Source organism: Lissotriton vulgaris, chromosome 10 (assembly GCF_964263255.1).
Source record: "Lissotriton vulgaris chromosome 10, aLisVul1.2, whole genome shotgun sequence".
NCBI lineage: Eukaryota > Metazoa > Chordata > Amphibia > Caudata > Salamandridae > Lissotriton > Lissotriton vulgaris.
This window is the reverse complement of record NC_141698.1, coordinates 626512901-626537745: the sequence shown is the minus strand read 5'-3', so window position 1 is coordinate 626537745 and position 24845 is coordinate 626512901. Positions and strand designations below refer to the sequence as shown.

The 24845-nt window shown below is 43.9% G+C and overlaps 1 protein-coding gene across 1 annotated transcript; it reads left to right on the top strand.

Annotated features, from left to right (window-relative positions):
- Positions 1–173: 173 nt before the first annotated feature.
- CRYGN (crystallin gamma N) lies at positions 174–16017 on the top strand. The gene is made up of 4 exons (XM_086939943.1): positions 174–237; positions 5931–6179; positions 14124–14269; positions 15782–16017. The coding sequence occupies exons 1-4, from the start codon at positions 217–219 to the stop codon at positions 15915–15917; spliced, it is 552 nt and encodes a 183-aa protein (XP_086796069.1). The 5' UTR covers positions 174–216; the 3' UTR covers positions 15918–16017.
- The last annotated feature ends 8828 nt before the right edge of the window (positions 16018–24845 follow it).

Genomic DNA, 24845 nt, shown 5'->3' with positions numbered 1-24845 from the left:
TGCACTAATGCAAAAGTCTGGAATCAGCAGGGCCCGGTGCTCGACCTTTCTGCCTAACCAGCAAATGCTCCAAAGCCTCTGTGGCAGCCTCTTTGTTAGGTAGGTCTCGCGAGGACGGCTCGCGCCCGGCCGGACATATATATTGGGGTGTCCAACTTTTTCTGACTGTCAGATTGGTTGGCTTCTGCTGCAGCTTGGACGGCGTCCAGTGGAAACATGTCTCAGTATTCCGGAAAAGTGAGTAAACCCATTCGCGAACGCCTCGCCATGCTGCTGGACAAGAAGTGGCAGGGACTCTTCGTAATGATTTTGCGGTTTTTGTACTCCCGAGACCAGTTTTTAAAGGCCTTGGAGCAGAGCAGGAAGCCGCTCGCAGAGGTGGTTTTGAGTAGCTGTGACGGCTGGGCTGGTTTTCCTGAAGGCAATGACCGTGGCCTTTGACCTGGAGCATTCCATTGCTTTATTTTGTCAAAAGTGGCTTTGACGGCTGGAAATATCTCCCGGCCTACGCGTCACACCCGAAGGCTGACTTTTTTATTTTTATTTTAGGAAATTGAAAGCTCGCTGTTGTTTCTCGGGGAATGTTTTCGTGCCCCTTCTTGACTCGTCATTTGGGGTGTGACAATTCTCGAAAGAAAGGTCGGTGCAAAAAAGTGCAAGGCTTCCAAGTTTTCGTAGAGAGTACTGAAAATAACGCCATGAGATGGAACGTTCCATTATTTCTTGGTTACATCATAGATTACATTTCAGACGAAAATTGGCAGAAAGAGTTTATATGACTTTGGAAATTGTACCAGTATAGAGTATTCCTTTCAGTCAGAGCTATAAAATGTATGAAAACATAGGGTTTAGGTATTTTAAAACTTTACTACCGTGACATCGAACATGTCTTTGCACAGCTTGGGCAGAGGCAAAGAGGACATGCTGTACCTGTAAGACTACAAAAATGTCCTTTGACCATTTGCATCCATAGAACCCATTTGCAGCCTAAATCAGGGTGCAAATTAGTCGTAATGGATTAGCAAATCCACCCTTTGTGGTTTTAGGTTGATTGAGGCAGGAGGTTGGGTCTACATCAAGCAAGGGAGAAGTTCTGTACATTGTTCAAGTTCAGGGGCCCATTCGAAGCGATGAGGACTTGTGGTAGATACTCAGGGGTAGAATTTAGGCGTGTAGCCTTACATACATAGAAGAATTTGTAGTAAGTGTAGAACACTACAGAATTGTGAGGGATAAACCAGTGGCGGATCATGATCATCAGAGTGGTGGTTGGATGATGATGACTGTTGAGGAGAAGTTGAGGGGGGAGTGCCTATGAGAAGTGGTGTTCAAGTTGTGGACAATAGAGGTACATTGGTGTATGGGGCTGCAGATGCCCAAGCTGCGGACCGCGGAGGTCCATAAGGCCAAGTTCAAAGCTCATGCAGTTCCCCGGTTTGGTTGAAGGATTTTGGCAGCCAAAATAAGCTTATTAGGTGTACTCTATCTGTTTTTCTTCGGTTCATTTCTCCATAGTTGAATGTTATTTTCTGTTTCTCTTTTCATGTTTGTAGGTTCATATCTTCTGTTATTAAGGAAAGGAGATGTGTTGTGGCTTTAAGAGTTAAGAATGTTAGTTGAAATGTTTACTTTGGATTCCTCTTGAGTGATTCTCAGGAGTTTGGTTTGGCGCTGATCTCCAGGGATCCACACAGAGGTCCTGTTGCCAACACATCATTTGAAGACAACCTGGATCAGTATTTTTCAACACTTCCGTGTTCTGTGCAGACATCGGGTCTTGCGTAATCTTATGAGACTTATATATTTCCTATGTACTAGACCTTCTGCTTTGGTTAGAATAAATAGGTGCACTTCACAGCCCCTCACAATCTATAGAGGGACAAGGCAGGGTTGCCCCTGGTCTCCTGTCTACTCTACTGTTTGCTCTTGCGACAGATCCTTTGGCCACATGGCTACGGTCGATTCATCTGCATTGTAGCATTGCAGTCACGGAGAAGCAGTTCTACTATGATTGCATGCAGGCAATATTTTGCTCTTTGTCAAAAACCAGATATTAACCTCCCTGGCATCATTAGTTGATATGGACTATGGTCGAGGCGGACATGCAGTTCTGAAATATTCTCCTGATATCCCCTTTTTGGAAAATCCGGGTATACCTACTACTAGATAAAGGGTTTCAAACTAGGCTTGTGAAAGCTGGGCTGCGGACTCTTGGGCAAATATTTGTAGCCAAAGGTTCCTGTCATACAACCAATATGTGGAGAGGCAGACCCTGACCACTCTGGATAGATATGATTACTTCAGAATTTGACATGCTGTTAGGTCGAAACGGCAGTGGTACCCTGACAAAACAGATGAGTTCACCCCGCTCACGCAGATGATTAGAGATCCTGGGGGTTAAAGATGGGTGGTTCCAGATTGTGATGGCTGTTTGATCCCAATCAAAATATATACCCATATATGGCACTGGGGAAGTGGGAAACAGATACAGTGGAAGACATCCAATCCGAGGTCTGGAAATACTGTTGCTTGTAAACAAAAAAGGTTTCCATCAACTACCATCATAAGCTTCTCGATTTTAAATTCCTGAACAGATTGTACTGATCCCCTGCTTCGCTACACAGAATGGACCCAGATAGATCCTCCTATTGCACACAATGACCAGCCGACCCGGCAGGTTTCTTCCACCTGGCATGGGAATGCCCACAGGTAGAGCTGTACTCAGCTGAGACAGCACGCGTCATTGGCGATATTGTTGGCTTTTCAATTGACTGCACCGCCAGAGTATTGCTACTGGGTTATGTCATGGCCCCTGCGTATGTTTGCAAAGCGCTAACTCCTAAAAACGTTGAGGAAAGTCCCAGCTCCTAGGATTGCAGACCGGCTACGTATGGGGGAGAATGGTCTCAGACTTTGCTGCTATGGAGATTCCACAGGTCAGACCCAAGGACATATGGGCCTGGCACAGACAATACCTCCTTCAACAAGGCCCAAGGGCCAATAGGACAGATGAATGCCTGCTGCAGTGCTGCAATGGGCTGTAAATGATAGCTAGATGGATCACATCATACAGGGCCTGAGTTAGCCAGAACCAGCTTGACCCTTGGGGACACCCCGCTGCGCTGTTGGTGCCTGAAATAAGCCTCGGTGGTGCGTGCTGTACCAGTTATTCTCATCTGTATTATGGGAAATATAAGACTGCTTCCTCACACTTGAACGTGCGATGTCCGAGAGTCGTTTATGGATAATGATAATCCACTGTCTGTTTTTTGCTTTCATCATAAGAGTTATACTATTATGCAAGCATAAAAAACAAAAACAAAAATAATGTACCTGCAAAAGCACAAAGTGCAGGTCAATTACATGGACTTTTAAAGTGAAGCCCACTGCATTTCTCTCATGCTTCAGATCTCACCCAGCGCTTCTGAGCAGTATCTGTCTTTTGTACCAAGCTAACACAAAAGATAGTGTTTCTTGTTGAAGAGGGGAGGAGTGTGTGCTAGTTACACCTGTCCCCCGATCGATTCAGAACAGAATGATTATTAAAAATGCCAATTTTCTTTTTATTTCCCTTTATGTAGTTGCAGTACCGCCGCCGTCCACGTGGAGCACGTGTCGCCATTGAGCAGGCCCCAGAAAGATCCCCCTGGGAGCTTTGATTGTGTGCACACAACACATGGCGGTCACGTTGCAGATATACACGCTCCCCTGTGATTTGACGTCTGACCCCTGCTCGTTGCCTTTCTGTTAAAAAACACAGCGCCTGACATCACTTTGCTTCGGCTGGAACAAGCTAGCGCTAACTAAGTACAGATGCCATCTGATAGCTGCGATGGGGGTGCTGCTGGAATACCGTATCAGACCATTACGGCTTTCCTTGCAGTGATAGAATTTCAGCAAGGAATACAGCCCGTATTAAAAATTATGGATTTTCAGCCTCTTCTCGTCTCCATTCTGGCACCTGTGCAAACAAAACATTAAGCAAATACTTCTAAAGACAAGTTAGAGAAAAGGCCCGGAACATGATTTTCGTTTAAATTCGCGTTTTATGAAGCACAGATGGGTGCTGTGAGTGTGTTTCTTGCTCTGTGGTAAGGATAGCGATATGTGGTGAACCGGGGTGTGTTTCCTTTACACTTTTTACATTAAAACGTGGCCTGACTCAGAATGCAATTTGTATATTTTCAGTGTCTTCATACATTGTTTTTTTAGGTAGCGCTTAAAAAGCTTTTTGCCTTTTCCAAGTACAGCAAACAACAGTTGCAACTTTTGTCCAATTTGATGGTACTCATTTTATCGGTTATAGAATGTTGAAAAACTGAGGACTTTGTTGGAGTTGAAACCTTTGACCTACAAATCAGATGAATGTCAACAGCGTTTCAGTTGATGGGACTCGTGCTTATGAAGGCCAGTCGGAATTGGTTTGAGTCAGTCACTTTAAAGTTGCTTTTGAGAGGTACAAAAACAGGACAACCACTCAATGTCCTCCCAAAACTCAAGGGCCTATTTACAACAAAAGTGCCACACTGCGGTCACCTTGCTGCGCGGCACTGCTTGACAGGAAACAGGCAGGAATGCGCCTCATCTAAGGCAATATGGCCCAATCCTGCCTCTTCTCCTGTGGTGGCGCCCTTTTGGCAGCCTAGAGTCAACGCAGGCACCCTTGCAGTCCATGCAGGATCAGTGGCGTAACGAACCTTGAGGGCCCCCCCTGCAGGGTACGTGAAGGGGCCCCCTCCGGACTCAATCTAGAGCCCCCCAGCAGAAGTGCGGTGCTGACGGGGCCCCCTGGAGGGTGAGGGCCCACCGCACCGCAGGGCCTGCAGGGGTCTGTGTTACGCCCCTGTGCAGGATTGTTTTTGTGCAGAAAAATGCACCTTCCTGCACAAAAACAATCCTGAGAGACATATTTCTTTTTCCATCTGTGCTGCAGAATGCGGCACACATACAAAGAGGAAGTATCGAGGAGAAATATACACCTCTCCGGGGAAAGCGTATGTTTTTAGCGCATTTCCAGACCTACCAGTTCAGGTAAATCTGGGAATGTGTCAAAAACGATGAGAGTTGCAGGGGACCAGCCACGACAGTCTGCTTCCATGCTCCCTGGACTAAGTGAAAGATGAATGTATAATCTGAGACCTGATCTCTTTTTGTGGCCTCCATTCATAGCGTATATTGTGTTTCTTGCATAAGCCATTAAACCTCACTCTACCTCATTTCCTAATCCAGAAAACACAGGCGTGCTAAGAGATTAAACCTCACTCTACCTCATTTCCTAATCCAGAAAACACAGGCGTGCTAAGAGATTAAACCTCACTCTACCTCATTTCCTAATCCAGAAAACACAGGCGTGCTAAGAGACAGGCCCTTCCTCAATTAACAAAAATTGGGCATATTTATAAAAGTGCTAGGAAACCCTCTTGTCTAGCATGGCCTCTGGTCCACACTTAATATCTGGTTGCGAGCATATGTGAATTTTGAAAAAATTTCAAGAGAATTGGAAGGAAAAGGGACAAAATAAATACAAACATTGAGCTTGAGTATTTTCAGTTATGGGCAATCTCATATCATATGCAACTCAATTCAAAAGCTGTTTTGAGTCTTCATGTTATTAATAAGATCTGGTTCTGCTATTAATCTTTTATATAATAAACCTATCACTCTAACCTCTATACATAATGCCATCTGTTTCCTGGTTAACCATGCCTTCTTACTTAAGAATCTACATAAGAAGATTCAGTCCTCTGTTTATTTCACCTTGTGTTGTACACAACTATACATGTGATTTTGGTTCTGAGACATAAGATCTGCAGTTTGGAATCACATCTTGGGTCTCATCTCACATCCTGTCAAGGTTTTACTACACTTGTATTGGACATAAACAGCTGGCCTGTTCCTGTACCATAACACTTGCTCCTCTCTTGTTCCAGATCGTGTTCTATGAAGGGAAATGCTTTACAGGCAGGAAGCTGGAAGTCTTCGGCGACTGCGACAACTTTCAGGACAGGGGTTTCATGAACCGAGTGAACTCAATCCGTGTTGAGAGCGGAGCCTGGACCTGTTTTGACCACCCCGACTTCCGAGGCCAGCAATATATCCTGGAGCGTGGGGAATATCCTGACTTTCACCGCTGGAACGGGCATAATGACCACATGGGATCAGCACGACCAGTCAGAATGGTAAGTAATATTTATTTACAAGACCTTTGTGTCCTCTTTGGCAATGGAAGTTATACTCATCCTGCCATGTCACTCAGTTCACATAGATCAAACAATATCAACATAAAAACACTTACTGTATGTTTCAGTTGTGGAGACCAAGAACCTCACATTAAAAGCAGGAGTAGATTCTTGTGTTCAGTTACTTACAGTGCTTAATTTGTAAAAAGTTAAGCGCCAGGGACCTTCTCAGAGGGCCACTGCAGCCTATACCAAGCATTGCCCCTGCCAGTGCTGCCAATGACAGTACCAACATAACACCCAACCATTGCACTCCTACAATTGTGACAATTCAGACTATTCCAGGCCACACAAAGCTATAATATTGGTGTGGGAGGCTGGTATTATTCTTTTGCAATGCGATTTGACTTTTAAACACGTGTTGTGCTCATCTCCCAAAATTAAACTGACAACATCACCATGTGGTTGTCTGTCAATAGAGCCGGTGCTGGCAATTAAGTGCCAGTGCTGAGCACCGGGAACCACCAGCTCAAATTAAGCACTGCAGTTACCGATTTTTAAGATGGTCACCTTATTCTGCACTTAGCCGTCATCTATCATTTTCGCACGGAGGATTTTACACTTAGTTCTCTCTCTCTTTCTCACTCACACTCACTTACGCACACACACACACACACACACACAGAAACGTGTCCGAACACACATATACATGCACACAAGCACACCCCCACACACACTCCCCTGCAGGCACAGTAGCTTTAGTATTGCTTTGTGCCTTTCCCCACGTGCCAGACAATCAAGAGCCTTGTGGTGAGAGAAGTGATGATGTCATGGGTTTGCTTGTTTGTTTTAGGTCAGTTCTCTTCTTCAGGCCCTTCTGCCAAATATCATACAATACACACATTTGACTGCTTAATGCTACTGTACAACAATTCTAAATTTAAGTCACTTATAGATTCTTTTAGAGTCCCATTTAAATCTAGGTTACTCCCAAGAAGCAGAAATATATGTACTAAACAACATTATTAAGGATTATGGTTACAGTGCAAAACAGGCAGAAATAACATCTGCTACTCCATGTGCAAAATGTTTTATCACATGATGTTCCCTAGACTATTGCTTGTGGTAACCATTCGCTCACAGAATTTCATGGATTGGGTGTAGAATCACCATGCCCCTCTGCATTTACAGTAATAGAGTAATTATTGAAGTTATACTCATCCTGCCATGTCACTCAGCTCACATAGATCAAACAATATCAACATAAAAACACTCACTGTCTGTTTCAGTTGTGGAGACCAAGAACCTCACATTAAAAGCAGGAGTAGATTCTTGTGTTCAGTTACTTACAGTGCTTATTTTTTTAAAAATTAAGCGCCAGGGACCTTCTCAGATGGCCACTGCAGCCTATACCAAGCATTGCCCCTGCCAGTGCTGCCAATGACAGTACCAACATAACACCCAGCCATTGCACTCCTACAATTGTGACAATTCAGACTATTTCAGGCCCCACAAAGCTATAATATTGGTGTGGGAGGCTGGTATTATTGTTTTGCAATGCGATTTGACTAATAAACACGTGTTGTGCTCATCTCCCAAAATTAAACTAACAGCATCACCATGTGGTTGTCTGTCAATAGAGCCGGTGCTGGCAATTAAGTGCCAGTGCTGAGCACCGGGAACCACCGGCTCAAATTAAGCACTGCAGTTACCGATTTTTAAGATGGTCACCTAATTCTGCACTTAGCCGTCATCAATCATTCTTGCCCAGAAGATTTCACACCTAGTTCTCTCTCTCTCTCTTTCTCACTCACACTCACATACACACACACACATACACAGAAGCGTGCCCGTACACACATACACATGCACACAAGCACACCCCCACACACATGCACACACACACATGTACTTTCGCAGATCATACTAAATTCCCCCTCCCCGTGCAGGCACAGTACCTTTAGTATTGCTTTGTGCCTTTCCCCACGTGCCAGACAATCAAGAGCCTTGTGGTGAGAGTAGTGATTATGTCATGGGTTTGCTTGTTTGTTTTAGGTCAGTTCTCTTCTTCAGGCCCATCTGCCAAATGTCATACAATACACCCATTTAAGTGCTTAATGCTACTGTACAACAATTCAAAATTTAAGTCACTTATAGATTTTTTTAGAGTCCCATTTAAATCTAGGTTACTCCCAAGAAGCAGAAATATATTTACTAAACAACATTATTAAGGATTATGGTTACAGTGCAAAACAGGCAGAAATAACATCTGCTACTCCATGTGCAAAATGTTTTATCACATGATGTTCCCTAGACTATTGCTTGTGGTAACCATTCGCTCACAGAATTTCATGGATTGGGTGTAGAATCACCATGCCCCTCTGCATTTACAGTAATAGAGTAATTATTGAAGTTATACTCATCCTGCCATGTCACTCAGCTCACATAGATCAAACAATATCAACATAAAAACACTCACTGTCTGTTTCAGTTGTGGAGACCAAGAACCTCACATTAAAAGCAGGAGTAGATTCTTGTGTTCAGTTACTTACAGTGCTTATTTTTTTAAAAATTAAGCGCCAGGGACCTTCTCAGATGGCCACTGCAGCCTATACCAAGCATTGCCCCTGCCAGTGCTGCCAATGACAGTACCAACATAACACCCAGCCATTGCACTCCTACAATTGTGACAATTCAGACTATTTCAGGCCCCACAAAGCTATAATATTGGTGTGGGAGGCTGGTATTATTGTTTTGCAATGCGATTTGACTAATAAACACGTGTTGTGCTCATCTCCCAAAATTAAACTAACAGCATCACCATGTGGTTGTCTGTCAATAGAGCCGGTGCTGGCAATTAAGTGCCAGTGCTGAGCACCGGGAACCACCGGCTCAAATTAAGCACTGCAGTTACCGATTTTTAAGATGGTCACCTAATTCTGCACTTAGCCGTCATCAATCATTCTTGCCCAGAAGATTTCACACCTAGTTCTCTCTCTCTCTCTTTCTCACTCACACTCACATACACACACACACATACACAGAAGCGTGCCCGTACACACATACACATGCACACAAGCACACCCCCACACACATGCACACACACACATGTACTTTCGCAGATCATACTAAATTCCCCCTCCCCGTGCAGGCACAGTACCTTTAGTATTGCTTTGTGCCTTTCCCCACGTGCCAGACAATCAAGAGCCTTGTGGTGAGAGTAGTGATTATGTCATGGGTTTGCTTGTTTGTTTTAGGTCAGTTCTCTTCTTCAGGCCCATCTGCCAAATGTCATACAATACACCCATTTAAGTGCTTAATGCTACTGTACAACAATTCAAAATTTAAGTCACTTATAGATTTTTTTAGAGTCCCATTTAAATCTAGGTTACTCCCAAGAAGCAGAAATATATGTACTAAACAACATTATTAAGGATTATGGTTACAGTGCAAAACAGGCAGAAATAACATCTGCTACTCCATGTGCAAAATGTGTTATCACATGATGTTCCCTAGACTATTGCTTGTGGTAACCATTCGCTCACAGAATTTCATGGATTGGGTGTAGAATCACCATGCCCCTCTGCATTTACAGTAATAGAGTAATTATTGAAGTTATACTCATCCTGCCATGTCACTCAGCTCACATAGATCAAACAATATCAACATAAAAACACTCACTGTCTGTTTCAGTTGTGGAGACCAAGAACCTCACATTAAAAGCAGGAGTAGATTCTTGTGTTCAGTTACAGTGCTTAATTTGTTATAAATTAAGCGCCAGGGACCTTCTCAGGGGGCAACTGCAGCCTATACCAAGCATTGCCCCTGTCAGTGCTGCCAATGACAGTACCAACATAACACCCAACCATTGCACTCCTACAATTGTGACTATTCAGACTATTTCAGGCCACACAAAGCTATAATAATGGTGTGAGAGGCTGGTATTATTCTTTTGCAATGCGATTTGACTAATAAACAGGTGTTGTGCTCATCTCCCAAAATTAAACTGACAGCATCACCATGTGGTTGTCTGTCAATAGAGCCAGTGCTGGCAATTAAGTGCCAGTGCTGAGCACCGGGTACCACCGGCTCAAATTAAGCACTGCAGTTACCGATTTTTAAGATGGTCACCTAATTCTGCACTTAGCCGTCAGCTATCATTCTTGCACGGAGGATTTCACACCTAGTTCTCTCTCTCTCTCTCTTTCTCACTCACACTCACTTACACACATACACACACACACACAGAAGCGTGTCCGAACACACATATACATGCACACAAGCACACCCCCACACACATGGACACACACACATGCACTTTCTCAGATCATACTAAATTCCCCCTCCCGTGCAGGCACAGTACCTTTAGTATTGCTTTGTGCCTTTCCCCACGTGCCAGACAATCAAGAGCCTTGTGGTGAGAGTAGTGATTATGCCATGGGTTTGCTTGTTTGTTTTAGGTTAGTTCTCTTCTTCAGGCCCTTCTGCCAAATGTCATACAATACACACATTTGACTGCTTAATGCTACTGTTCAACAATTCTAAATTTAAGTCACTTATAGATTCTTTTAGAGTCCCATTTAATTCTAGGTTACTCCCAAGAAGCAGAATTATCTGTACTAAACAACATTATTAAGGATTATGGTTACAGTGCAAAACAGGCAGAAATAACATCTGCTACTCCATGTGCAAAATGTTTTATCACATGATTTTCCCTTGACTATTGCTTGTGGTGACCATTCACTCACAGAATTTCATGGATTGGGTGTAGAATCACCATGCCCCTCTGCATTTACAGTAATAGAGTAATTTTTGAAAATTGTGATAAGCTCTTGCCTTCACTTTTCTAATGACAATGAAGAGTTTTAAATCCTAGATATCATTTTTCAGGCCTTATTGTTCAACTCACCACTAATGGCTTACATCAAAACCTCATAAATCGGATAACTTTTCATGTGCTTGTCACATTGTAGGAAACCAGATTGTTAAACTATTGGATAGAAAGGCCACCATCATGATATAGGCTGTGCTCCCATGAAGTCAAAACATTCTAATTCCTAATAGGTATTCAGTTTTTTGCAAGGAATCCCTAGCTTCTGTTGGTTGACTGGCACAAGCATCAAACTTTTCCTGAGAGAAAATTGCATGTGGGAAAACAAAACAAAAACACTATTAAAAAATAAGAAAGATAAAATTATCAAACCAAATTAGTTAAAAGAACAAAATGAAGAGAATACAATGTAGGGATGAGTGATTATTAAAATACCAAAATCATCTCAAAGGAAACAATGGGAACAAAAATAACATGTATATACATGGATTGCCTTTTGACTAGCACCTAGGCACTTTTTGAAGCTGACCAGGTTTTGGGGTGATGGAGCAAAATTAGCAACAACCTGTTGTTCAACCTAATCAACTTTTATGGAGGTCCTGGATTTAGGCTGTTCAGCATGTGAGGTCAAAGGTTTTATCTTCAGATTTTGAAATGTTTCTTATAGTTGGAAATCTTCAATTGGACACACAATGCATTGTGTATACCTGTAAATGAACTTTATGTATCTAGCACTTAGGAAAGCAAAAATGAAGCAAATTTTTTAATAATTCCGAAGTGTGCTGGAAATATAGATGTTTATAGGATCAAAACAAATCAAGACACTTGGTGATGCACAAATAATAAATATTTATAGAAACCCGATTTCCACACATTATTTGGCTGCTATATAGTTGTATCAGACAAACTGTGCATCTGTGCAAATTTAGTGGCCATTTCAATGGAAAATGTGCTGTCTGTAAATGACAATGTGCTACCACACAGTGCTTTAGTTACATGCGAAAATCACTCCGCCTTATATCCATTAAAGGTAGGTGGGCCATGAAAGTTTGTTGTTCTGAAAAGTGGGTTGTGGTTCTAAAAAGTTTGAGAACCACTGCCTTAGATGAATCAAGATACATTTTCCATACTTTCTTCTCCTTCTCCCGTCTCAAAGTGTTGCCTTACCCTAGAATGATCTGTCCATCAATTCTTTAGATAACAGCTTTTCAGGATGGCAGCCCTAAACTTGCTTTGTTTTTCACTCTCCTACCCCCTCCAAAAGCAGTCAACTCCAGCTCATCCCCCAGGGGATCAATGCCCCCATGGTCGAAGGCGCCTTTGGTCTGTTATGACTGTAAGGGAAGGTGTGTCGTGGCATCTATTGACATGTTGATATGATCTTGGAGAGAAATGCAAGACAGGAAGACGTTTGTATGGAGAAAGCTTTGATGCTGGTCTCCCGACCATCTCTCATGAGGGACAATAGGGCGTGACAACCTATAAATATTCTTGAGCCCCATTAGAGCCAATTAAAGGGAGATGATTGTGCCACCTGAGCATGCTGGTAAAAAGTTTTGGCAGAAGTGTGATACTCCTAGAAAATTACGTTTTGCAGTGTAGGTAATACAATAATATTTATTAATTGCTTTTTATTTTCCTTAATTACTTAAATTAATGTGCATGATGAGGCTTCTAGGCATTTTCCAAAATAAGTTAGTCAAAATAGCTTTTAAAATAATGATGTCACTTTTAAGTGCTACTTACACAAACATGATCCTAAATCAAGGTTATCTGTTTGGTTGGAAGTAAATAATTATTTCATTTTACAGAATTTAGCTCTGGGCAACTGAGCATACTTTCTCAATTTTCTTTTACAGATGTATTGGAAAGGGGTAAATCTATAATTTAAAGTAAAAAGCATGGTTGCTCTTTAACTTTTTACACACCAGCCCGCAGTGTATTACCATATGGTTGTTTCCAAGCCCATGTTGTGGGTTTTGCTCCAAGTTTGAGTAGAGAAAGTTTTCTCTGCAAGCTCACATTAGACTTTGAATTTTTAAGCTACTTGTACCATTTGTGCGTACTTTACAGCTGACTTACACAAAGGTTAACCATACAATTCAAATATAAAAGTGGTGCCATGCATAGGGAAGGGGACTTGCAGTTGGGAGGGGTTTTGCAGGTCCCAACTGCCCAGGAGTCAAAATACCAGTTGGCCTGAGTTGAAGAATAAAGGGGAAAACGTTTGCTTTTGCACACACATGACAACAGCCATTTTTAGGTCGAGCCTGGGCAGCGCATGCGCTGCTCTGCGAGGCATACATGCTGTATTTGAGTATGGACTTGAAGCTCCGCCCACTCTCCGCCCATATTTTTTTTTGGCTTGTGTCATTGTCCCTTGTAAATGCTGGTTTCTGATTTGTTACTAGTCTTGTTAGTTCCTCCTTAGTACTGCCTTGTCTTCATTTGTAACCTCCTATGAGGACTGGGCCTTTTACTTCTGCTGTTACACGGTATGTCTTATTTAGTCTGTAAGCACTATTTTCTTTAATGAGTTTCTCCTATTGCAGGCACGGCATGCTTTAAGGTCTTTCACTATCTGAACGTAATATTCTGCTAGAATGAACAGGTTTTTGTCCTTCATCTCTCTCAGACTTTCAGTCTTTACAGGCTTTTATACTAGAGTCATTCTGTGATCATTGTATACATGTCCCTTGAAAATAGTGCATATGTGGGAAAAGAGATTTCTCACAATCCTGGCTGGAAAAAAAATGCCTGTTTCTTAATAAAGTTCTCCAAATTAAAGGTACCCATTTGCTACAATTATGCAATTAAAGCTACTTTTTAGGAATCTCAAAATGGATGAAAAATTGAGTCAGCTTAAATCTGTTAATATGGTGAATTATGTCCGCAGATATGATGTTTCGAAATGCATTCAATTCCAAAGGCCGGGCCATGGGCTTCCATCCTTCTATGATTGATAAAAACAATATGTATGAGTTTGAGCATAGTAATAGCTGCTACTTACAGACTTTGAAGGAAGTCACTACGTGAAAACCAATCAGTTTGCAACAGTTCTGAGGTGTACAGCTAGGTAGGAGTCCAGCCATTAACTTGCCTGTTTCTTTCAGCATGGCGAGCACTACCGACTTGAGCTCTTCGAGGGCTGCAACTTCACTGGCCAGTGCATGGAGTTCTGTGAAGACTGCCCATTCCTGCAAGGGCGGGGCTGGAACAAGAACTGCGTGAATGCGCTCAAAGTCTACGGCGATGGAGCGTAAGTAACTCATGCAGAGCTGCAACGCAACATTTCTGTTCGGTGGAGCTGGGTGACCAGGCATACCGGATTCTGACAGTCATGGGGGCATATTTGCAAGAGGAGTTGCTTCGGTGGTGCAAGCCCAAAATGGGGATTATGAAGCCACACGAGGAGACCTTGCATGGCCCTGAGTGGCTTCATAAATCTGGAGTATTGCATTCCATGGGAGTTGCGTGGGTGTTCCCATGCAATTCCTATGGTTTTAACGTATTCCCAGAATTACCATCACTGATACACCTGGGAATGTGCCAAAAAGATATGCCTTCTCTGGAGAGGCATAACGAGGAGAAATATCTTTATTTCTCCTTGGTACTTCCTCTTTCTATTTGTGACGCATTCTGCTGTACACATCAAAAGAGGAATATGCCTCTCAAGATTGTTTTTGTGCAGGAAGGTGCCCTTTACTGCAAATAAACAATTCTGCATGTAATGCAAGCACCCATTCGCCATGGTGCAAGGATGCCTGATTAGGCACTAGGGAGCCCATTGTGCACCAGTGTTGGGGAAGGGACAGGAATCAGCGCATTCCCACTCTTTCCCTGTAGCTTAGCTCAGTAAGATGACTTGCTGCGCTGCATTGCGTTACTTTTTCTTAAGTATGCCTCCTGGTTTTTAACCATATATGCCAATACATTTCAGAAGATTTTTTCACTATTCAGCATTAACAAACAGTATAATTCATTATAATTATATCTGCCACATATAACTATTACAATGTATTTTCTTAGTGTGGTACACTGTAACTGACGTATCAAGAAATCAATTCTGAAAGCCTAACCTAGAACAAAACTGGCACCTAAAAGAGTAGGAAATGAATGCACCTAAAAACTCAGGATTGTGTTTTCTCATCGGAAGAAGTAGTACACATACAGATTTTAAAGGATTAAAAAAATGAAAGTAGTAAGGCGACGTAAAAATAATGTATTCATTGGGGTGAGTGCCACCTACGGTGTCAGAGAAACGCATGTGGCACCATCATTTTACATCTGATCCCATATACAGTAGACTGCAATGGACAACCTTTGTATGGATGAGACTATGACTAGCTAAAGTTTTTAAAGGTGGCAGCAAAAATGTCTCTGGGTCATGAATGTCGAATGTTACGAAACAATTCTGGCTACCGATAGGCCAACCACTTTCCCTCAATGATTTCTATACAACATGAATGATATCTCTAATTAACAGGGCTGCCTCTTAGTAACAACCTTGCTCACATCTTTGACACAGTATTTAAGGAATCTGTGTCTCACCTTAACTTGTATGATTTTGGCAAGGGCTACTGCCAGTTGGTTAACCACAGTCTGATGTCATTGCTGTATGATTTAGAGTGAACATGCATGTTGTGTGGGCAGGGAGTGATAGTAAAGTGGGGTGGATGGGACATTTTAGCCTGGATTTATCACTGTTTGTCTGATGCTGTCCAGTTCCATTGTTTGATCACTGTTGAATTCTGACTGTTTTCTCTCTTAGCTGGGTGCTGTACGAAGAGCCCAACTACCGCGGGCGCATGTACATTGTGGAACGGGGGGACTACCGCAGCTTTAACGAATGGCAGGGCCAGAATGCCAACATCCAGTCCATAAGACGAGTCGTGAACTACTTTTAACAAAGCTGGTTGGATACAGAACGACATTCCTGTGGACACTGGAGTGTGCAGCAACTTTTACCTCTTGTCACTGAACACATGGAATAAATTCTTAAACTAATATTTTTTGGTTGGTGATTTTTATGAGAAGCTTCTTGGCACGAATTTGAATTGAAACCCGTGACTTCTGGGCTGGGTCCAATCAATCCCTGCCTCAGTAGGAAAAAAGACACAACATGCCACTACAAATCAGGCATTGTTTTTATTAAATCTTCTCTATCTATGTCTACACTGCTTTAATAGAGAGTAAATATTAGGCAGTTACAGCCACAATCTATAGTGTATGCCCCTGGTAACAGACTGAAACAGCACTGAAATTGCCTTTGCCCCACACACAGTTCCTCACCGAGACAAAGAGCATATAGACATAGCTCAGAAGAATTCATCTTCAATATTTCCAGTACTTGCCTGCTCTACCCTCCATTTTAATGGGATACATAGTTATACTGTACACACTGAGAATTATTGGCACTAGTTATGTTATTTTGATTTGTATATTGCAACTGAAAGGGATCCAAGCGCTTGGCAAGGTGTGTAGGTGTGTGGTTCCAAGGTGCTTATATGAAGAGCCAGGTCTTTAACTTCTTACCAAACTCAAAAAGTGAGGAGGAGGCTTGATGAGTCAAGGGAGGTCATTCCATGTCTTGGGTATGACATAGGAGAATGAGCGACCTCCAGTTTTCCTTTTACAGATGTGGGGAGTGTGTGTGAGTGAGAGTGAGGCAGAGCTTAGGCGTCTGGTGGGTTGGTAAAAAGTGTGTGCGGCTGTTCAGGTATTCTGGTCCTGTGTTAATTAGGGCTTAGTATGTGTGCATGAGAAGTTTAAATTGGCTGCGCTGGTGAATGCGCAGACAGTGTAGCTTCCTGAGGAGCAGTGTGAAGTGGGTGTGGTGTGGGAGGTCGAGTATACATCTTGTGGCTGCATTCTGGATGTTCTGGAGTCTTTAGGAGGTGTTTGGAGTTTCCGGTGTAGAGAGTGTTGCTGTAGCGCAGCCTGCTGGTAAAGAGTGATTGTGTGATGGTCCATCTGGTGCTCTGAGGCAACCATTTGAAGATCTTTCGCAGCATGCATAGGATGTTTAAGCTGCACTGCAGTGACTTGCGCCATCATGTTGAGCTTGTCATCTAAGATGATCCCTAGATTTCTAGAGTGGTCTGTGGGTGTTGGTCCTAGCACCGATGGCCACCAGGTGGACTCCCATAGGAAGGTCTTGTTGCTGAAGACCATTACTTCTGACTTGCAGGAGATGAGCTTCAGGCAGTTGGTTCGCATCCAGTCTACCACCATGGTCATGCAGTTGGTGAAGTTGGTTCTGGTGTTGTTTGTCTTGTCCGCCATGGAGTGGGTGAGTTGGGTGTCATTGGTATAGGAGTTGACAGTGATGTCATGTAATCACATGATTTTTGGGAGCAGTGTCATGTATATGTTGAAAAGAGTGAGACTGAGGTGCCATCTCTGTGGTACACCGCATATCAGTTTCTTGGTTTCTGAAGTGAAGGCTGGCAGCCTCACTCTTTAGGTTGTTCCAGTGAGAAAGAAACAGATCCATTTGAGAGTGGATTTTTGTATGCCAGTCTCATGGAGTCTTCTGATGAGGGTGTTGTGGGGGACAGTGTCGAAGGCCACGGAGAGGTCGACCAGGATGAGGACAGCTGTTTCTCCTTGGTCCTGTATGCTTTGAATGTCATCCGTGGCCGTGACGAGTGCTGTTTGGTGCTGTGGGTATTTCTGAATTCTTATTGTGTGTTGTCTAGTGGTGCGTCGTGAGTTGCTTGTTAATGGCCTTCTCAATCACTTTGGTGCAGGGAGATGGGTTGGAAGTTGCTCAGTTGATTCAGGTCAGCTGTGGGATTTTTGAAGAGGGTGTTGAATTCTGGAAGTTTCCATTCATCTGGGAAAGTGGAGAATATGATGGAGGTGTTGATGATGTGGGTCAAAGAGGGGCTGATTGGTGTTGTTTCCAGGTTATAGATGTGGTTGGGACATGGGTCCTTTGGGGCCCCTGAGTGTGTGGTTGGCATGTTTGCAGCTGTGTCATTTCTGGTGAGAGTTGTCCATTCGGTTAGGTGGCCATCTTGGTTGGTGGTGGGTAGGTTAGCAATGAGTTCTCTGGGGTTGGGTTCGTGTGCAAAGTTGCTGTAGATGTTTGCGATTTTGTTGCGGTGAAATTGGATAGGTTTATGAGTTTTGGAGGCAGCAATATTGTTGACAGTGTCTAAGGGTGAGGGGAAATCCTTGATGATTGAGAATATCTCCTTGCAGCTGTTTTTCTTGGTGTCTCTAATTTGCTGTTGCAATTGTCTTAGTGAAGCCATGTAGGTGGTTTTGTCGGTGGTGTCCTGCCTGACTCTTCATTCCCTCTCTAGCTGTTCACAGTGTTGTATGGTATCTCAGAAGTCTTCTGTGCACCAGCTGGCCTGCTTGTTTGACCTACTATGCTTGGTGGGTTTGATGGGTGTGGCGCAAAGTTATTGATCCAATTGTTGATGTCCTTGTCAAAATTGTGTGTGGGGCTTCGCTGATCAGTGCTGAGGGTGCTGAGCCAGTCTGCTTCTGTGATTTTGCCTCAGCTGTGGCTGGGCCTGCCAAACTTGGTAGGGGTGTTGACTTGAGGTGTGTTAATTTGAAAGTGGATAATGGAGTGATCGGTCCATGTGAGCTGTGAGGTGGAGGTGTATTTCATGTCACTGGTGATGGAGATAGGGTCCAATGTGGCCTACGGTGTGTTTTGGTTCTGTGATGAGCTGGGTAAGTCCGATGCTGGTCAAGCTTTCGAGAAGTGCTGTGGAGCAGGGGCCGTTTCAGTCTTCCAGGTGAAAGCTGGGGTCACTGAGGCAAATATAGTCTCTGGCGTAGAAAGTGAGTGGAGCAACAAAGTTGGTGATGAGGTTGGTAAAGGTGGCTTGTGGTCCGGGTGGTCGGTAGGCGAGGGCTGCATTCAGGGTGAATTTTTCGGAGATTTGCAGCTTGAAGTGCAGGTGCTCCAATAATGGGGTAGCGTTCTCTGTGAATGTTGTGCATTTGATGGATTCCTTGAACCATGAGAGCATGTCCTCCTCTGGACTTGTGAAGGCGGTCCTGTTGAGTGATCCTGTCGCCCACTGGTATTGCTGTAGCGATGTTGGTAGCTGACGAGCTGTTGAGCCAGGTCTCTGTGATAAAGAGGATGTTGGGTGTGTCATTGCTTAGAAGGTCCCATATTTCTGTTTGTTTGCTGATTGATCATGTGTTGAGAAGCTTGCATGCCAGTGAGTGTTGACGTGCGAGTTTGCTATGGTGTGTAGTGTGTGGTGTAGGGTGGGAGTGAGGCATTGTTGGTGCTTGTGTGGTGTGTGCTTTGGGAAGGGATGTAGATGGTGTTGTTAGTATTTGCTTGGAGGGTGCGGGTGGGTGGCTGCTGGACAACTGGCAGTGGTTACAGGTGAAAGCTCCTACTGTGGTGTGAGGGGCAGCACAGCAGCAGTTGGGGGGAACAGTTTCCGGGGTCTAGTGACTGCTGCAGAGTATCCGGCCACGATCAGACAAGGCTTCCTGGTGCTGGGTGTGGTCCAAGGATACAGACGGGCTTGCCTTCGGTGCTCCCAATGCTCCATCCATGTTGCAGCTGTCCTCGGAGGGGGGAGGAGCCCAGGCTGCCATGTGAAGCGCTCTGATACCCATCTGGGTCTTGTTCGCTATATACAAAACTTTACAAATAAATTATGTCATTTTCTGAGCTGATGAGTGATGGGAAATGAAGTGCCTTTGCTCGGCTTCTTCTTTTAAAGACAGTTTTAAGGGAAAAAACAGAATTCTCACTTCCTGTCCAGATGTATGATGGGAAATTCAGTGATGTCACTTCCTGTGCAGGTGGATGATGGGAGATTCAGTGATGTCACTTTCTTTCCTGTTGGGTGATGGGGAATAATGATCAAAATAATGGTACCATGTTATCCTTCTTGTGCAGCTTGTAAGTTATTGACAGCAAGTGGAAGCACACGAGAACTTAGAATAGTAATTTTTATAGGTTGTTGAATGATAATTTGTGAAAAAGAACGTTTTTTTACTGCAAATGCTGCCAAATGCCGGCATAGCCGAATGCCAAGGCTGACTAGTCCTTATTCCAGCTCATTCCTCTTTCTTCCACCACACTGCTCTTCCTGTCTTTTTAACTCACTGTTGCCAGTAATCTTTCAACTGTTTCCTCATTTTGCCTGTGTTTCTGTCCTTCTCTTCCTTCTTCTTTCTTCTTCTTTTGCCTTCTTGTCTTCTATATGAATAAAGTTTTAATGAAAAATAGTCCATAATACCAGAAACCACCGGCACAAATTAAGAACTGAAGGGCCTCATTTCTGGTGCCCCTTGTGGCACTTTTGAGCCGCAGGAACGCCGTTCTTTTGAGATTCCGGTGGTGCAACGTGGCATGGCATTTTTTATAAGGCCATATAAAGTCACTTTACGTGGCTTTTCATGTTCTTGTAAATGTGTGCCCCTTTCACGCAGAACACTGAGTGAAAGGGGCGTTCCATGGGTATTGCTGTGGGTGGTCCCATGCCACACCCATGGAATCTAAAGCATTCCCAAATTTACAAGGAATCGTAAACCTGGGAATGTGTCAGAATCTAACGCCACCCCAAGAGTGGCGTTAGTAAGGCGCAACGAGGAGACATGTTTTCATTTCTCCTCATTTTTTAGGTCTCGCTATTCGATGCGCATGCGCATCGAGCTTGCGAGACTATGGGGGCTTAAACAGTCTTTAACCAACTTGCAAGGAATCGTGGCGATTCCTTGCAGTGCCTGTGACATTCAAGCTCAATGCGCATGCGCATTGAGTTTAAAAGCGCGTGCACATCGGTTCCCTTCAGCCGCACTCCAGGCCCCTGCTGCTTTCACACCCTCTCCCTGCTCCGCCCCCTCCCCTGCCCGCCGTGTCGCATTTCTCCTCCCCCTCCCCTTCTCTCCCTCCGTCTTGTTTTTGCCAGCCGTACTTTCACTTTGACGGCGCCAGGCTTTTTACATTACAAATTACATGCTCCAGTCATGCTAAAGTGCCCCCGATTCTTAGGTACCCCATTTTGCATGAGTTCTGAGTTTTCTCGCACCCCCTCCACGCCTACAATTTCAAATGCACCATCTCCTGGGAACGTCGCAGCTGTGCCTAATTTGCAATGCGGCCCCTGCTGCTTTCACACCCTCTCCCCGCTCCACCCCCTCCCCTGCCCGCCGTGTCGCATTTCTCCAACCCCCTCCCCTTCTCTCCCTCCGTCTTGTTTTTGCCAGCCGTACTTTCACTTTGACGGTGCCAGGCTTTTTACATTACGAATTACATGCTCCAGTCATGCTAAAGTGCCCCCGATTCTTAGGTACCCCATTTTGCATGAGTTCTGAGTTTTCTCGCACCCCCTCCACGCCTCCAATTTCAAATGCACCATCTCCTGGGAACGTCGCAGCTGTGCCTAATTTGCAATGCACTGCGCTCCTTTCCCGATATCTGAGCCACGCGCGCGCCCCTCGAACTCTCTCCCTGCTGCTGCAGCCTGCGCTGCCCTGGGCCTGTGTGAGCCCCGCACAGTCGCACCAACTTCCACTGCAGCTAAGGAAGAGCCACCAGGCGCGCGTCGGACGGGGCAGGCCACGTAGAAGCAACATTAACCATGCGGGGTACCCTCTTGATCCCCAACGGCTGTAGCATACCCGAAGCTCCCGCTCTGGCCCCCACCTCACCTGGGTCCCTCTGCAGGCTGGAAGAGCTCTCGGCGGCCGGACTTGTTTTTCTCGCTCCTTCAGCCACTTCTTGGCCCGGGAGAGCTGAGCCTGCCGGGATTGGTCTGTATGTTTCTCTTTCCCCCCTCTGCCCCCCGCCCTTTGTCTGAACAGACTTTGTGAATGAAAAGAACAACACCGCAGCCACATGCGCGTTAACACTGTACGGTCTGTCCCGGCTGCAGGCTTCTAACGCCATTGGTGAAACAGACCATGTTTAATCCGAGCTAAACGCACAGTACTCTCGTCTCTCTTATAGCAACGCAACTACAACTTTTTAGCTTCGATCTACCGCCACGATGACCACTAGCCCATGCGTGCCATGTGCGAGAGGCTTTGCAGAGCCTGTTTACTTTGGTTTCTGGTATTTGTCGTTTTACTTTCCCCTTTGTAACTGGACGAGGGACGAGTACCAGAGGCCAAGTATAAAGTCGAACTAGTTCAGTTATTCAGAACATGTTGAATTCTTCAGCGGAAGGATACCCTCGCGGGTGTAGTACGCTTTACAAATACAACTAAATAACATAGTTGGCAGACATCCTGGGATGTGTAAGCTTTTGGTGTCCTACTAAGGTTGTCTGCTCAGATCCTGCTCCTTACAGTAAGTTGGCAGGACGACATTTCAAACCACCGCATCCACCACCACCACATCCACTACAACCACCACCCCATCCACCACTACCACCACCACCGCATCCACCACATCCACCACCACCACCACATCCACCACCACATCCACCATCACCACCACATTCACCATCACATCCACCATCAAATCCACATCCACCACCACATCCACCACCACATCCACCATCACCACCACATTCACCATCACATCCACCATCAAATCCACATCCACCACCACATCCACCACCACATCCACCACCACATCCACCATGACATCCACCAACACCAAAGCCACCACCACATCCACCACCACCACATCCACTACCACATCCACCACCACATCCACCACCACCACCACATCCACCACCACCATATCCCCCAGATCCACCACCACCACATCTACATGTGTGTGGCTCTGTGTGTGTAGGTGCAAATGCAATGTTCTTGGATTGTCGTCACAATAAAATACACTGAACATAATCTTCACAAAAGTTATTTACAAACCTTTAAGCTATTGCCATTATAAATTACAATAACTTTTATTTAAGTATTAATTATTTACAAAATTAAAAGCCATTGTTATTTGTAATATCAATACATCTAAGTCACGTAAATACAACACACATTGCATTACAAATGCTATAGGTGTCACATTTGTAAAAGTTAACACTATTGACATTGTAACTGACAAAGCTATTAATTTTGCTACTTTCAAAACCAACACATAAATAAAAAAAGTGTCATTTACTATACCAATAGCTCAAACTTTCCTAATGCGAGACCTATTGCATTTCCAATGCTTGTTCCTTTTTCTATGTGTGCTGCATTCTGAAGCACACATAAACAGAGGAAATCACCAGAATTGATTGATTTTGTGCAGGAAGGTGTCCCTCCTGGACAAAATCAATCAGCCCTGCAATGCAGGAACCCTTGCACCATGGTGCAAGGGTGCCTGTGTTGGTGCATGGTAGCCCATTGTGCGCCAGCGCAGAGGAACAGTGCAGGAATACACTGTATGAGTATGGCATATTCCTTCCATTTTCTTTTGATGCAGGGCAAGGAGAGGTCGACCAGGATGGCACATTCCTTGTGGCGCTATCCTGCGCCAAAACCTCATAAATGAGGCCCAAAGTTTGTATTTCACTGAATGGGTGATTCTAACACCCCTCACTCACTGCAATAAGAAGGACTCCAGCTTGACGATGCACATTTATATGTCACTGGCAAATATATTGAACTCGCAGTAAACCCCCAAAGAGTTGATATGGTCTACTTTGCAGCAACATTGAGGTAGGTGCTGATAGTAGATTATATGCTTGCAGGATTTAAGTGAAGAAAGACATTGTCTCTTTGTGAGAACTGGCATATAAAAGGGAATTACATTATTAACACTTTCATAAGTATATTCCCCGTTTGCCTCCTTTGTCCAGTAGTTGCCCAGGCAAACCCCGTACCTCTACAACCCTACTGTTGCTATTTGTTTGCACTCTGCATGCTAGAGGGACATGCTAACCAGATACATATTAGTGTAAGTGTTTTGAGTCTGACAATCCCAAAAAATGAGCGGTTTATACTTCTTCACATGCTCTATACCAGGAGTGTTCAATGTAGGCCCAAGACAGCCATCACCGTGCCAAATGGTCAGCATTACTACTGACTATATTAATGCCATTTATTTAGATTCATTGTATATAAATATACCTCATTTGTTTTCCTTGAAAATGGGACATGGATCCATTCTATTTGGACTTATGATGAACACCTCTGCTCTTGAGTCATATTTGCATTTTTTACTTAATCATGACCTAGTCACTCTTTGTGATGCACTGTAGGTTTGGTGACATGTCTACCTCATGCCTGTAGTGATATAGTAACATGTATATGTTCTAATTCTTGGTTGCTTATCAGGCTTCCTACCTGCAGAATTCCCAGTTAGGAGCCCTCCCAGACTATGAGGAAGAACACAAGTATGTGCTGCCCTGGATCTATTGGTGTAATGCAGAAAAAAGGGACCTGTGGTTTGTAATAAGCTCAATAAGGTCAGGGATACTGACTAGAACAAGGCAATATTAGGGCAAAGCTAATTTCTAAAAGGACCTGCAGTTATCACATCACAATGTAGTGGTACTCTAAAGCACTATCCATTTTGATACCTTCCAAAGATATTTAATAATCAAATCTACCAGGTAAGCAAATACACCAAGAAAGTAAAAAGTATAAACACAATTTATTAAAATGCCTCCCTGTCAGGGTTACAATCTAAATAAAATACAATAAAATATTCACAAAAGTGACACAAATCTAAAAACGTCAAAGTACAAAGGTCGACGCTGTGTTTTGGTGTTTGTCTGTATTGTTTACACCTTCTTCAGGACACTTTGACAGTCCAAAATTATTCTGATATTTTCGAAGTTTCCTTTTTAACCATTTAGAAGACTTCTAAAAACAACCGGATATCTGTATAGCGTCTATTCCTTCTGTTTTCATAGTACCTGTTTTCAATTCACGGTACAAGGTAA